At 49.2% G+C, this 17,166-nt stretch overlaps 1 protein-coding gene across 1 annotated transcript in view; it reads left to right on the top strand.

Moving 5' to 3' along the window:
* LOC140409440 (probable carboxypeptidase X1) overlaps positions 1-14,803 on the top strand; it is a 154,166-nt gene extending 139,363 nt beyond the window's left edge. The window contains exons 4-5 of the mRNA XM_072497873.1: positions 739-918; positions 14,786-14,803. Coding sequence (XP_072353974.1) covers positions 739-918; positions 14,786-14,803 — 198 coding nt within the window. The remainder of the gene's footprint in view (positions 1-738; positions 919-14,785) is intronic.
* Positions 14,804-17,166: the final 2,363 nt, after the last annotated feature.

Consider the following 17,166-nt stretch of genomic DNA (forward strand, 5'->3'; position numbering starts at 1 on the left):
CTTCATTGCCAGAGGGATGGAGTTTAAGACTAGGGAGGTTATGCTGCAATTGTATAAGGTGTTAGTGAGGCCACATCAGGAGTACTGTGTTCAGTTTTGGTCTCCTTACCTGAGAAAGGACGTACTGGCACTGGAGGGTGTGCAGAGGAGATTTAGTAGCTTAATCCCAGAGCTGAAGGGGTTGGATTACGAGGAGAGGTTGAGTAGACTGGGACTGTACTCGTTGGAATTTAGAAGGATGAGGAGGGATCTTATAGAAACATATAAGATTATTAAGGGAATAGATAGGATAGATGCGGGCAGGTTGTTTCCACTGGTGGGTGAAAGCAGAACTAGGGGGCATAGCCTCAAAATAAGGGGAAGTAGATTTAGGACTGAGTTTAGGAGGAACTTCCTCACCCAAAGTGTTGTGAATCTATGGAATTCCTTGCCCAGTGAAGCAGTAGAGGCTCCTTCATTAAATGTTTTTAAGATAAAGATAGATAGTTTTTTGAAGAATAAAGGGATTAAGGGTTATGGTGTTCGGGCCGGAAAGTGGAGCTGAGTCCACAAAAGATCAGCCATGATCTCATTGAATGGGGGAGCAGGCTCGAGGGGCCAGATGGCAGACTCCTGCTCCTAGTTCTGATGTAGGACAGTAGGATTAGTTTATCATTGAGTTAGTGCATGGTTGTTGCTGTGCTGGTTTTTGGCGTTGGCAGGGTTACTGACACCTCTCTGTGTCTGTGTTCCTGACAGGGATCAGAGTTATGCGGATGGGCTGTTGGACGTTACAACTTGCAGGGCTTTGATCTCAATCACAACTTTGCTGATCTGAATACGATCGTTTGGGATGCTGAGGAGGAATCAGATGACCCCAGTCTGATCCAGAATCATTTCATTCCCATGCCAGCGTATTACAAATGGCGCAATGCCTCAGTAAGTGGAGAATGGAAACCGGCTGGCTACCCGATAGATACCCCCTCAATCAGGAGGCTCAGAGTGTTGGGGGGGGGTCCGGCCCTCAATCAGCAGGCTCAGAGTGTTGGGGGGGGTCCGGCCCTCAATCAGGAGGCTCAGAGTGTTGGGGGGGGTCCGGCCCTCAATCAGGCTCAGAGTGTTGGGGGAGATCCGGCCCTCAATCAGGAGGCTCAGAGTGTTGAGGGGGGGGTCCGGCCCTCAATCAGGCTCAGAGTGTTGGGGGGGGGTCCGGCCCTCAATCAGGAGGCTCAGAGTGTTGCGGGGCGTCCGGCCCTCAATCAGGAGGCTCAGAGTGTTGGGGGGGGGGTCCGGCCCTCAATCAGGCTCAGAGTGTTGGGGGGGGGTCCGGCCCTCAATCAGGCTCAGAGTGTTGCGGGGCGTCTGGCCCTCAATCAGGAGGCTCAGAGTGTTGGGGGGGGGGGTCCGGCCCTCAATCAGGAGGCTCAGAGTGTTGGGGGGGGGGGTCCGGCCCTCAATCAGGAGGCTCAGAGTGTTGGGGGGGGGGTCCGGCCCTCAATCAGGAGGCTCAGAGTGTTGGGGGGGGGGTCCGGCCCTCAATCAGCAGGCTCAGAGTGTTGGGGCGGGGTCCGGCCCTCAATCAGCAGGCTCAGAGTGTGGGGGGGGGTCCGGCCCTCAATAAGGCTCAGTGTTGGGGGGGGGGGTCCGGCCCTCAATCAGGAGGCTCAGAGTGTGGGGGGGGGGGGGTCCGGCCCTCAATCAGGAGGCTCAGAGTGTTGGTGGGGATCCGGCCCTCAATCAGGAGACTCAGAGTGTTGGGGGGGGGTCCGGGCCTCAATCAGGCTCAGAGTGTTGGGGGAGATCCGGCCCTCAATCAGGCTCAGAGTGTTGGGGGAGATCCGGCCCTCAATCAGGAAGCTCAGAGTGTTGGGGGGGGTCCGGCCCTCAATCAGGAGGCTCAGTGTGTTGGGGGGGGGGTCCGGCCCTCAATCAGGCTCAGAGTGTTGGGGGTTGGAGGGTCCAGGCCTCAATCAGGAGGCTCAGTGTTGGGGGGGGTCCGGCCCTCAATCAGGAGGCTCAGAGTGTTGGTGGGGGTCCGGCCCTCAATCAGGAGACTCAGAGTGTTGGGGGGGGGGGTCCGGGCCTCAATTAGGAGGCTCAGAGTGTTGGGGGGGGGTCCGGCCCTCAATCAGGCTCAGAGTGTTGGGGGGGGGTCCCGGCCCTCAATCAGGCTCAGAGTGTTGGGGGAGATCCGGCCCTCTATCAGGCTCAGAGTGTTGGGGGGGGGGGGTCCGGCCCTCAATGAGGCTCAGAGTGTTGGGGGGGGGGTCCGGCCCTCAATCAGGCTCAGAGTGTTGGGGGGGATCCGGCCCTCAATCAGGCTCAGAGTGTTGGGGGGGGATCCGGCCCTCAATCAGGCTCAGAGTGTTGGGGGGGGGATCCGGCCCTCTATCAGGCTCAGAGTGTTGGGGGGGGGGGTCCGGCCCTCAATCAGGCTCAGAGTGTTGGGGGGGGTCCGGCCCTCAATCAGGCTCAGGGTGTTGGGGGAGATCCGGCCCTCAATCAGGAAGCTCAGAGTGTTGGGGGGGGGGGTCCGGCCCTCAATCAGGAAGCTCAGAGTGTTGGGGGGTGGGAGGGTCCGGCCTTCAATCAGGCTCAGAGTGTTGGGGGTGGGAGGGTCCGGCCCTCAATCAGGAGGCTCAGAGTGTTGAGGGGGGGGGTTCGGCCCGCAATCAGGAGGCTCAGAGTGTTGGGGGGTGTCCGGCCCTCAATCAGGAGGCTCAGAGTGTTGGGGGGGGGTCCGGCCCTCAATCAGGCTCAGAGTGTTGGGGGGGGGGGTCCGGCCCTCAATCAGGCTCAGAGTGTTGGGGGGGGGGGTCCGGCCCTCAATCAGGAGGCTCAGAGTGTTGGGGGGGGTCCGGGCCTCAATCAGGAGGCTCAGAGTGTTGGGGGGGGGGGGAGGGTCCGGCCCTCAATCAGGAGGCTCAGAGTGTTGGGGGGGGGGTCCAGCCCTCAATCAGGCTCAGAGTGTTGGGGTGGGGCTCCGGCCCACAATCAGGCTCAGAGTGTTGGGGGGGGGGCCCGGCCCTCAATCAGGAAGCTCAGAGTGTTGGGGGTTGGAGGGTCCAGGCTTCAATCAGGAGGCTCAGTGTTGGGGGGGGTCCGGCCCTCAATCAGGAGGCTCAGAGTGTTGGGGGGGGGGGGTTCAGACGCAATCAGGAGGCTCAGAGTGTTGGTGGGGATCCGGCCCTCAATCAGGAGACTCAGAGTGTTGGGGGGGGGGTCCGGGCCTCAATCAGGCTCAGAGTGTTGGGGGAGATCCGGCCCTCAATCAGGAAGCTCAGAGTGTTGGGGGGGGTCCGGCCCTCAATCAGGAGGCTCAGTGTGTTGGGGGGGGGGTCCGGCCCTCAATCAGGCTCAGAGTGTTGGGGGTTGGAGGGTCCAGGCCTCAATCAGGAGGCTCAGTGTTGGGGGGGGTCCGGCCCTCAATCAGGAGGCTCAGAGTGTTGGTGGGGGTCCGGCCCTCAATCAGGAGACTCAGAGTGTTGGGGGGGGGGGGTCCGGCCCTCATTCAGGAGACTCAGAGTGTTGGGGGGGGGGTCCGGGCCTCAATTAGGAGGCTCAGAGTGTTGGGGGGGGGGTCCGGCCCTCAATCAGGCTCAGAGTGTTGGGGGGGGTCCCGGCCCTCAATCAGGCTCAGAGTGTTGGGGGAGATCCGGCCCTCTATCAGGCTCAGAGTGTTGGGGGGGGGGTCCGGCCCTCAATGAGGCTCAGAGTGTTGGGGGGTGGGGTCCGGCCCTCAATCAGGCTCAGAGTGTTGGGGGGGATCCGGCCCTCAATCAGGCTCAGAGTGTTGGGGGGGGGTCCGGCCCTCAATCAGGCTCAGAGTGTTGGGGGGGGGTCCGGACCTCAATCAGGCTCAGAGTGTTGGGGGGGGTCTGGCCCTCAATCAGGAAGCTCAGAGTGTTGGGGGGGGGGTCCGGCCCTCAATCAGGAAGCTCAGAGTGTTGGGGGGTGGGAGGGTCCGGCCCTCAATCAGGCTCAGAGTGTTGGGGGGGGGTTCCGGCCCTCAATCAGGCTCAGAGTGTTGGGGGGGGTCCGGCCCTCAATCAGGAAGCTCAGAGTGTTGGGGGGGGGGTCCGGCCCTCATTCAGGAAGCTCAGAGTGTTGGGGGGGGGAGGGTCCGGCCCTCAATCAGGAAGCTCAGAGTGTTGGGAGGGGGGGACCCGGCCTTCAATCAGGCTCAGAGTGTTGGGGGTGGGAGGGTCCGGCCCTCAATCAGGAGGCTCAGAGTGTTGGGGGGTGTCCGGCCCTCAATCAGGAGGCTCAGAGTGTTGGGGGTGGGAGGGTCCGGCCCTCAATCAGGAGGCTCAGAGTGTTGGGGGGTTCGGCCCTCAATCAGGAGGCTCAGAGTGTTGAGGGGGGGGGTTCGGCCCGCAATCAGGAGGCTCAGAGTGTTGGGGGGTGTCCGGCCCTCAATCAGGAGGCTCAGAGTGTTGGGGGGGGGTCCGGCCCTCAATCAGGCTCAGAGTGTTGGGGGGGGGGTCCGGCCCTCAATCAGGCTCAGAGTGTTGGGGGGGGGGTCCGGCCCTCAATCAGGAGGCTCAGAGTGTTGGGGGGGGTCCGGGCCTCAATCAGGAGGCTCAGAGTGTTGGGGGGGGGGGAGGGTCCGGCCCTCAATCAGGAGGCTCAGAGTGTTGGGGGGGGGGGTCCCGGCCCTCAATCAGGCTTAGAGTGTTGGGGGGGGGGTCCGGGCCTCAATCAGGAAGCTCAGAGTGTTGGGAGGGGGGGCCCGGCCCTCAATCAGGCTCAGAGTGTTGGGGGGGGGTCCGTGCCTCAATCAGGAGGCTCAGAGTGTTGGGGGGGGGTCCGGCCCTCAATCAGGAGGCTCAGAGTGTTGGGGGGGTCCGGCCCTCAATCAGGCTCAGAGTGTTGGGGGGGGGGGGGGTCCGGCCCTCAATCAGGCTCAGAGTGTTGGGGGGGGTCCGGCCCTCAATCAGGAAGCTCAGAGTGTTGGGGGGGGGGGTCCCGGCCCTCTATCAGGAGGCTCAGAGTGTTGGGGGGGGGTCCCGGCCCTCAATCAGGCTCAGAGTGTTGGGGGAGATCCGGCCCTCAATCAGGCTCAGAGTGTTGGGGGGGGTTCCGGCCCTCAATCAGGCTCAGAGTGTTGGGGGAGATCCGGCCCTCAATCAGGCTCAGAGTGTTGGGGGGGGGGGTCCGGCCCTCAATCAGGCTCAGAGTGTTGGGGGGGGGGGTCCGGCCCTCAATCAGGCTCAGAGTGTTGGGAGGGTCCGGGCCTCAATCAGGCTCAGAGTGTTGGGAGGGGGGGCCCGGCTCTCAATCAGGCTCAGAGTGTTTGGGGGGGCGTCCGGCCCTCAATCAGGAAGCTCAGAGTGTTGGGGGGGTCCGGCCCTCAATCAGGAGGCTCAGAGTGTTGGGGGGGGTCCGGGCCTCAATCAGGAAGCTCAGAGTGTTGGGGGGGGGGCCCGGCCCTCAATCAGGCTCAGAGTGTTGGGGGGGGGGTCCGTGCCTCAATCAGGAGACTCAGAGTGTTGGGGGGGGGTCCGGCCCTCAATCAGGAGGCTCAGAGTGTTGGGGGGGTCCGGCCCTCAATCAGGCTCAGATTGTTGGGGGGGGGTCCGGACCTCAATCAGGCTCAGAGTGTTGGGGGGGGTCCGGCCCTCAATCAGGCTCAGAGTGTTGGGGGGGGGTCCGGCCCTCAATCAGGCTCAGAGTGTTGGGGGGGGTCCGGCCCTCAATCAGGAAGCTCAGAGTGTTGGGGGGGGGGAGTCCCGGCCCTCTATCAGGAGGCTCAGAGTGTTGGGGGGGGGGGTCCCGGCCCTCAATCAGGCTCAGAGTGTTGGGGGAGATCCGGCCCTCAATCAGGCTCAGAGTGTTGGGGGGGGGTCCGGGCCTCAATCAGGAAGCTCAGAGTGTTGGGGGGGGGGGTCCCGGCCCTCAATCAGGCTCAGAGTGTTGGGGGAGATCCGGCCCTCAATCAGGCTCAGAGTGTTGGGGGGGGGGGTCCGGCCCTCAATCAGGCTCAGAGTGTTGGGGTGGGGGTCCGGCCCTTAATCAGGAGGCTCAGAATGTTGGGTGGGGGCCCGGCCCTCAATCAGGAGGCTCAGAGTGTTGGGGGGGTCCGGCCCTCAATCAGGAGGCTCAGAGTGTTGGGGGGGGGGGGGGTCCGGCCCTCAATCAGGAGGCTCAGAGTGTTGGGGGGGTCCGGCCCTCAATCAGGAGGCTCAGAGTGTTGGGGGGGGGTCCGGCCCTCAATCAGGAGGCTCAGAGTGTTGGGGGGGTCCGGCCCTCAATCAGGAGGCTCAGAGTGTTGGGGGGGGGGGGGTCCGGCCCTCAATCAGGAGGCTCAGAGTGTTGGGGGGGGGTCCGGCCCTCAATCAATGAATACTCCCGGATATTGGTGATATTGTGAAAAATCACGAATATTGGGGATATTGTGAATACTCACGGATATTGGGGATATTGTGAAGACTCACAGATATTGGGGATAATGTGAATACTCACAGATATTGGGGATAATGTGAATAATCACGGATATTGGGGATAATGTGAATACTCACGGATATTGGGGATATTGTGAAGACTTGTGGGTATTGGGGATATTGTGAATACTCACGGATATTGGGGATATTGTGAATACTCACGGATATGGTGAAGACTCACGGATATTGGGGATATTGTGAATAATCACAGATATTGGGGATATTGTGAATACTCACGGATATGGTGAAGACTCACGGATATTGGGGATATTGTGAATAATCACAGATATTGGGGATATTGTGAATACTCACGGATATTGGGGATATTGTGAATACTCACGGATATTGGGGATATTGTGAATACTCGCGGATATTGGGGATATTGTGCATACTCACGGATATTGGGGATATTGTGAAGACTCACGGATATTGGGGATATTGTGAATACTCACGGATATTGGGGATATTGTGAAGACTCACGGATATGGTGAAGACTCACGGATATTGGGGATATTGTGAATAATCACAGATATTGGGGATATTGTGAATACTCACGGATATTGGGGATATTGTGAAGACTCACGGATATGGTGAATACTCACGGATATTGGGGATATTGTGAATAATCACAGATATTGGGGATATTGTGAAGACTCACGGATATTGGGGATATTGTGAATACTCACGGATATTGGAGATATTGTGAATACTCCCGGATATTGGGGATTTTGTGAAGACTCACGGATATGGTGAAGACTCACGGATGTTGGGGATATTGTGAATAATCACAGATATTGTGGATAATGTGAATACTCACGGATATTGGGGATATTGTGAAGACTCACGGATATTGGGGATATTGTGAAAACTCGCGGATATTGGGGATATTGTGAAGACTCACGGATATGGTGAAGACTCACGGATATTGGGGATATTGTGAATACTCACGGATATTGGGGATATTGTGAATACTCACGGATATGGTGAAGACTCACGGATATTGGGGATATTGTGAATACTCACGGATATTGGGGATATTGTGAAGACATGCGGATATTGGGGATTTTGTGAATACTCACGGATATTGGGGATATTGTGAAAACTCACTGATATTGGGGATATTGTGAATACTCACGGATATTGGGGATTTTGTGAAGACTCACGGATATTGGGGATATTGTGAAGACTCACGGATATGGTGAAGACTCACGGATATTGGGGATATTGTGAATAATCACGGATATTGGGGATATTGTGAAGACTCACGGATATTGTGGATATTGTGAAGACTCACGGATATTGGGGATATTGTGAATACTCACGGATATTGGGGATATTGTGAATACTCACGGATATGGTGAAGACTCACGGATATTGGGGATATTGTGAATACTCACGGATATTGGGGATATTGTGAAGACATGCGGATATTGGGGATATTGTGAATACTCACGGATATTGGGGATATTGTGAAAACTCACTGATATTGGGGATATTGTGAATACTCACGGATATTGGGGATTTTGTGAAGACTCACGGATATTGGGGATATTGTGAATACTCAATGATATTGGGGATATTGTGAATACTCACGGATATGGTGAAGACTCACGGATATTGGGGATATTGTGAATACTCACGGATATGGTGAAGACTCACGGATATTGGGGATATTGTGAATACTCAATGATATTGGGGATATTGTGAATACTCACGGATATGGTGAAGACTCACGGATATTGGGGATATTGTGAATACTCACGGATATTGGGGATATTGTGAAGACTCACGGATAATGGGGATATTCTGAATACTCACGTATATGGTGAAGACTCACGGATATTGGGGATATTGTGAATATTCACGGATATTGGGGATATTGTGAATACTCACGGATATGGTGAAGATTCACGGATATTGGGGATGTAATGAAGACTCACGGATATTGGGGATATTGTGAATACTCACGTAAATTGGGGATATTGTGAATACTCACGGATATGGTGAAGACTCACGGATATTGTGAATACTCACGGATATTGGGGATATTGTGAAGACTCACGGATATTGGGGATATTGTGAAGACTCACGGATATGGTGAAGATTCATGGATATTGGGGATATTGTGAATACTCACGGATATTGGGGATATTGTGAATACTCACGGATATTGGGGATATTGTGAATACTCACGGATATGGTGAAGACTCACGGATATTGGGGATATTGTGAAGACTCACGGATATTGAAGATATTGTGAATACTCACGGATATTGGGGATATTGTGAATACTCACGGATATGGTGAAGACTCACGGATATTGGGGATATTGTGAATAATCACAGATATTGGGGATATTGTGAATACTCACGGATATTGGGGATATTGTGAATACTCACGGATATTGGGGATATTGTGAATACTCGCGGATATTGGGGATATTGTGCATACTCACGGATATTGGGGATATTGTGAAGACTCACGGATATTGGGGATATTGTGAATACTCACGGATATTGGGGATATTGTGAAGACTCACGGATATGGTGAAGACTCACGGATATTGGGGATATTGTGAATAATCACAGATATTGGGGATATTGTGAATACTCATGGATATTGGGGATATTGTGAAGACTCACGGATATGGTAAATACTCACGGATATTGGGGATATTGTGAATAATCACAGATATTGGGGATATTGTGAAGACTCACGGATATTGGGGATATTGTGAATACTCACGGATATTGGAGATATTGTGAATACTCCCGGATATTGGGGATTTTGTGAAGACTCACGGATATGGTGGAGACTCACGGATGTTGGGGATATTGTGAATAATCACAGATATTGTGGATAATGTGAATACTCACGGATATTGGGGATATTGTGAAGACTCACGGATATTGGGGATATTGTGAAAACTCGCGGATATTGGGGATATTGTGAAGACTCACGGATATGGTGAAGACTCACGGATATTGGGGATATTGTGAATACTCACGGATATTGGGGATATTGTGAATACTCACGGATATGGTGAAGACTCACGGATATTGGGGATATTGTGAATACTCACGGATATTGGGGATATTGTGAAGACATGCGGATATTGGGGATTTTGTGAATACTCACGGATATTGGGGATATTGTGAAAACTCACTGATATTGGGGATATTGTGAATACTCACGGATATTGGGGATTTTGTGAAGACTCACGGATATTGGGGATATTGTGAAGACTCACGGATATGGTGAAGACTCACGGATATTGGGGATATTTTGAATAATCACGGATATTGGGGATATTGTGAAGACTCACGGATATTGTGGATATTGTGAAGACTCACGGATATTGGGGATATTGTGAATACTCACGGATATTGGGGATATTGTGAATACTCACGGATATGGTGAAGACTCACGGATATTGGGGATATTGTGAATACTCACGGATATTGGGGATATTGTGAAGACATGCGGATATTGGGGATATTGTGAATACTCACGGATATTGGGGATATTGTGAAAACTCACTGATATTGGGGATATTGTGAATACTCACGGATATTGGGGATTTTGTGAAGACTCACGGATATTGGGGATATTGTGAATACTCAATGATATTGGGGATATTGTGAATACTCACGGATATGGTGAAGACTCACGGATATTGGGGATATTGTGAATACTCACGGATATGGTGAAGACTCACGGATATTGGGGATATTGTGAATACTCAATGATATTGGGGATATTGTGAATACTCACGGATATGGTGAAGACTCACGGATATTGGGGATATTGTGAATACTCACGGATATTGGGGATATTGTGAAGACTCACGGATAATGGGGATATTCTGAATACTCACGTATATGGTGAAGACTCACGGATATTGGGGATATTATGAATACTCACGGATATTGGGGATATTGTGAATACTCACGGATATGGTGAAGACTCACGGATATTGGGGATGTAATGAAGACTCACGGATATTGGGGATATTGTGAATACTCACGTTAATTGGGGATATTGTGAATACTCACGGATATGGTGAAGACTCACGGATATTGTGAATACTCACGGATATTGGGGATATTGTGAAGACTCACGGATATTGGGGATATTGTGAAGACTCACGGATATGGTGAAGATTCATGGATATTGGGGATATTGTGAATACTCACGGATATTGGGGATATTGTGAATACTCACGGATATTGGGGATATTGTGAATACTCACGGGTATGGTGAAGACTCACGGATATTGGGGATATTGTGAAGACTCACGGATATTGAAGATATTGTGAATACTCACGGATATTGGGGATATTGTGAATACTCACGGATATGGTGAAGACTCACGGATATTGGGGATATTGTGAATACTCACGGATATTGGGGATATTGTGAAGACTCACGGATAATGGGGATATTGTGAAGACTCACGGATATTGGGGATATTGTGAATACTCACGGATAATTGGGATATTGTGAAGACTCGCGGATATTGGGGATATTGTGAAGACTCACGGATATTGGGCGTAATGTGAAGACTCACGGATATTGGGGATATTGTGAATATTCGCGGATATTGGGGATATTGTGAATATTCGCGGATATTGGGGATAATGTGAAAACTCACGGATATTGGGGATATTGTGAATACTCACGGATATTGGTGATATTGTGAATACTCACGGATATTGGGGATATTGTGAATACTCACGGATATTGGGGATATTGTGAATATTCGCGGATATTGGGGATAAGGTGAAAACTCACGGATATTGGGGATATTGTGAAGACTCACGGATATTGGGGATATTGTGAAGACACACGGATATTGGGGATATTGTGAATACTCACGTATAATGGGGATATTGTGAAGACTCACGGATATTGGGGATATTGTGAATACTCACGGATATTGGGGATATTGTGAATACTCACAGATATTGGAGATATTGTGAATACTCACGGATATTGGGGATATTGTGAATACTCACGGATATTGTGAATACTCACGAATATCGGGGATATTGTGAAGACTCACGGATATTGGGGACATTGTGAATACTCACGGATATTGTGAATACTCACGGATATCGGGGATATTGTGAAGACTCACGGATATTGGGGATAATGTGAATACTCGCGGATATTGGGGATATTGTGAAGACTCGCGGATATTGGGGATATTGTGAAGACTCGTGGATATTGGGGATATTGTGACTACTCACGGATATTGGGGATATTGTGAAGACTCACGGATATTGGGGATATTGTGAAGACTCACGGATATTGGGGATAGTGTGAAGACTCGCGGATATTGGGGATATTGTGACTACTCACGGATATTGGGGATATTGTGAAGACTCACGGATATTGGGGATATTGTGAAGACTCACGGATATTGGGGATATTGTGAAGACTCACGGTTAATGGGGATATTCTGAATACTCACAGATATGGTGAAGACTCACGGATATTGGGGATATTGTGAATACTCACGGATATTGGGGATTTTGTGAAGACTCGCGGATATTGTGAATACTCACGGATATTGGGGGTATTGTGAATACTCACGGATATTGGGGATAATGTGAATACTCACGGATATTGGGGATATTGTGAAGACTCACGGATATTGGGGATATTGTGAATACTCACGGATATTGGGGATAGTGTGAATACTCACGGATATTGGGGATATTGTGAATACTCACGGATATTGGGGATAGTGTGAATACTCACGGATATTGGGGATATGGTGAAGACTCACGGATATTGGGGATATTGTGAATACTCACGGATATTGGGGATATTGTGAAGACATGCGGATATTGGGGATATTGTTAATACTCACGGATATTGGGGATATTGTGAATACTCACGGATATTGGGGATATTGTGAAGACTCACGGATATTGGTGATATTGTGAATACTCACGGATATTGGGGATAATGAGAATACTCACGGATATTGGGGATATTGTGAATACTCACGGATATTGGGGGTATTGTGAATACTCACGGATATTGGGGATAATGTGAATACTCACGGATATTGGGGATATTGTGAATACTCACGGATATTGGGGATATTGTGAAGACTCACGGATATTGGGGATATTGTGAAGACTCACGGATACTGGGGATATTGTGAAGATTCACGGATATTGGGGATATTGTGAAGACTCACGGATATTGGGGATATTGTGAAGACTCACGGATAATGGGGATATTCTGAATACTCACGGATGTGGTGAAGACTCACGGATATTGGGGATATTGTGAATACTCACGGATATGGTGAAGACTCATGGATATTGGGGATGTAATGAAGACTCACGGATATTGGGGATATTGTGAATACTCACGGATATTGGGGGTATTGTGAAGAATCGCGGATTTTGTGAATACTCACGGATATTGGGGATTTAACATAGAATTTACAATGCAGAAGGAGGCCATTCAGCCCATCGAGTCTGCACCGGCTCATGGAAAGATACCCTACCCAAGGTCAACACCTCCACCCTATCCCCATAACCCAGTAACCCCACCCAACACTAAGGGCAATTTTGGACACTAAGGGCAATTTATCATGGCCAATCCACCTAACCTGCACATCTTTGGACTGTGGGAGGATACTGGAGCACCCGGAGGAAACCCACGCACACACGGGGAGGATGTGCAGACTCCGCACAGACAGTGACCCAAGCCGGAATCGAACCTGGAACCCTGGAGCTGTGAAGCAATTGTGCTATCCACAATGCTACCGTGCTGCCCAATGTGAGGACTCACGGATAGTGGGGATATTGTGAATACTCAAGGATATTGGGGATATTGTCAATACTCACGGATATTGGGGATTTTGAGAATACTCACGGATATTGGGGATATTGTGAATACTCACGGATTTGGGGGATATTGTGAATACGCACGGATATTGGGGATATTGTGAATATTCACGGATATTGGGGATATTGTGAATACTCACGGATATTGTGAATACTCACGGATATTGGGGATATTGTGAATATTCACGGATATTGGGGATATTGTGAATACTCACGGATATTGTGATTTTGGGGATATTGTGAATACTCACGGATATTGGGGTATTGTGAATACTCACGGATATTGGGGATATTGTGAATACTCACGGATATTGGGGATATTGTGAATACTCACGGATATTGTGAAGACTCATGGATATTGGGGATATTGTGAATACTCATGGATAATGTGAATACTCACGGATATTGGGGATAATGTGAATACTCACGGATATTGGGGATAATGTGAATACTCACGGATATTGGGGATATTGTGAATACTCACGGATATTGGGGATATTGTGAATACTCACAGATATTGTGAAGACTCATGGATATTGGGGATATTGTGAATACTCATGGATAATGTGAATACTCACGGATATTGGGGATATTGTGAATACTCACGGATATTGGGGATATTGTGAATACTCACGGATATTGGTGATATTGTGAAAACTCACGAATATTGGGGATATTGTGAAGACTCACGGATATTGGAGATATTGTGAAAACTCACGGATATTGGGGATTTTGTGAAGACTCACGGATTTTGGGGATATTGTGAAAACTCATGGATATTGGGTATATTGTGAAGACGCACGGATATTGGGGATATTGTGAAGACTCACGGATAATGGGGATATTCTGAATACTCACGGATATGGTGAAGACTCACGGATATTGGGGATGTAATGAAGACTCACGGATATTGGGGATATTGTGAATACTGACGGATATTGTGAATACCCGCGGATAGTGGGGATATTGTGAATACTCACGCATAATGGGGATATTGTGATGACTCGGGGGTATTGGGGATATTGTGAAGACTCACGGATACTGTAAATACTCACGGATATTGGGGATATTGTGAAGACTCGCGGATATTGTGAAGACTCGCGGATATTGGGGATATGGTGAATACTCACGGATATTGAGGATATGGTGAATACTCACGGATATTGAGGATATGGTGAATACTCATGGATATTGTGAAGCCTCGCGGATATAGTGAATACTCACGGATATTCGGGATGTTGTGAATACCCGTGGATATTCGGGATATTGTGATTACTCGCGGATATTGTGAATACTCACGGATATTGTGAGTACTCGCGGATATTGTGAGTACTCACGGATATTGTTAATACTCGCGGATATTGTGAATACTCACGGATATTGTGAATACTCGCGGATATTGTGAATACTCGCGGATATTGTGAAGACTCGCGGATATTGTGATTACTCGCGGATTTTGTAAAAACTCGCGGATTTCGTGAATACTCGCAGATGTTCGAGATGTTGTGAATACTCGCGAATATTGTGAGTACTCACGGATAATGTGAATACTCGCGGATATTGTGAAAACTCACGGATATTCGGGATGTTGTGAATACCCGTGGATATTCGGGATATTGTGATTACTCGCGGATATTGTGAATACCCACGGATATTGTGAATACTCACGGATATTGTGAATACTCGCGGATATTGTGAAAACTCACGAATATTGTGAAGACTTGCGGATATTGGGGATATTGTGAAAACTCACGGATATTGGGGATATTGTGAAAACTCACGGATATTGGGGAAATTGTGAATACTCACGGATATTGGGGATATTGTGAAGACTCACGGATATTGCAGATATTGTGAAAACTCACGGATATTGGGGATATTGTGAAGACTCGCGGATATTGGGGATATTGTGAATACTGACGGATATTGTGAATACCCGCGGATAGTGGGGATATTGTGAATACTCACGGATACTGGGGATATTGTGAAGACTCGCGGATATTGCAGATATTGTGAAAACTCACGGATATTGGGGATATTGTGAAGACTCGCGGATATTGGGGATATTGTGAAGACTCACGGATATTGGGGATATTGTGAATATTCACGAATATTGTGAATACTCACGGATATTGGGTATATTGTGAAGACTCACGGATATTGGGGATATTGTGAAGACTCACGGATATTGGGGATATTGTGAAGACTCACGGATAATGGGGATATTCTGAATACTCACGGATATGGTGAAGACTCACGGATATTGGGGATGTAATGAAGACTCACGGATATTGGGGATATTGTGAAGACTCCCGGATATTGTGAATACTCACGGATAATGTGAAGACTCACGGATATTGGGGATATTGTGAATATTCACGGATATTGTGAATACTCACGGATGTTGTGAATACTTACGGATGTTGTGAAGACTCGCGGATGTTGTGAAGACTCACGGATATTGGGGATAATGTGAAGACTCACGGATATTAGGGATATTGTGAATACTCACGGATATTGGGGATATTGTGAATATTCACGGATATTGTGAATACTCACGGATGTTGTGAAGACTCACGGATGTTGTGAAGACTCACGGATATTGGGGATATTGTGACTACTCACGGATATTGGGGATATTGTGAAGTCTCACGGATATTGTGCATACTCACGGATATGGTGAAGACTCACGGATATTGGGGATCTTGTGAATATTCACGGATATTGTGAATACTCACGGATATTGGCCATATTGTGAAGACTCGCTTATATTGTGAAGACTCACGGGTTTTGGGGATCTTGTGAATATTCACGGATATTGTGAATACTCACGGATATTGGGGATATTGTGATGACTCGCGGGTATTGGGGATATTGTGAAGACTCACGGATACTGTGAATACTCACGGATATTGTGAAGACTCGCGGATATTGTGAAGACTCGCGGATATTGGGGATATGGTGAATACTCACGGATATTGAGGATATGGTGAATACTCACAGATATTGAGGATATGGTGAATACTCACGGATATTGTGAAGACTCGCGGATATAGTGAATACTCACGGATATTCGGGATGTTGTGAATACCCGTGGATATTCGGGATATTATGATTACTCGCGGATATTGTGAATACTCACGGATATTGTGAGTACTCGCGGATATTGTGAGTACTCACGGATATTGTTAATACTCGCGGATATTGTGAATACTCACGGATATTGTGAATACTCGCGGATATCGTGAAGACTCGCGGATATTGTGATTACTCGCGGATTTTGTGAAAACTCACGGATATTGTGAAGACTTGCGGATATTGGGGATATTGTGAAGACTCACAGATATTGGGGATATTGTGAATACTCCCGGATATTGGTGATATTGTGAAAACTCACGAATATTGGGGATATTGTGAAGACTCACGGATATTGCAGATATTGTGAAAACTCACGGATATTGGGGATATTGTGAAGACTCGCGGATATTGGGGATATTGTGAATACTGACGGATATTGTGAATACCCGTGGTAAGTGGGGATATTGTGAATATTCACGGATAATGGGGATATTGTGAAGACTCGCGGATATTGCAGATATTGTGAAAACTCACGGATATTGGGGATATTGTGAAGACTCGCGGATATTGGGGATATTGTGAATACTGACGGATATTGTGAATGCCCGTGGTAAGTGGGGATATTGTGAATACTCACGGATAATGGGGATATTGTGAAGACTCGCGGATATTGGGGATATTGTGATTACTTGTGGGTATTGGGGATATTGTGAATACTCATGGATAATGTGAATACTCACGGATATTGGGGATAATGTGAATACTTACGTATATTGGGGGTTTTGTGAAGGATC

The sequence above is a fragment of the Scyliorhinus torazame genome, chromosome 3 (genome assembly GCF_047496885.1).
Source record: "Scyliorhinus torazame isolate Kashiwa2021f chromosome 3, sScyTor2.1, whole genome shotgun sequence".
NCBI classification, from domain to species: domain Eukaryota; kingdom Metazoa; phylum Chordata; class Chondrichthyes; order Carcharhiniformes; family Scyliorhinidae; genus Scyliorhinus; species Scyliorhinus torazame.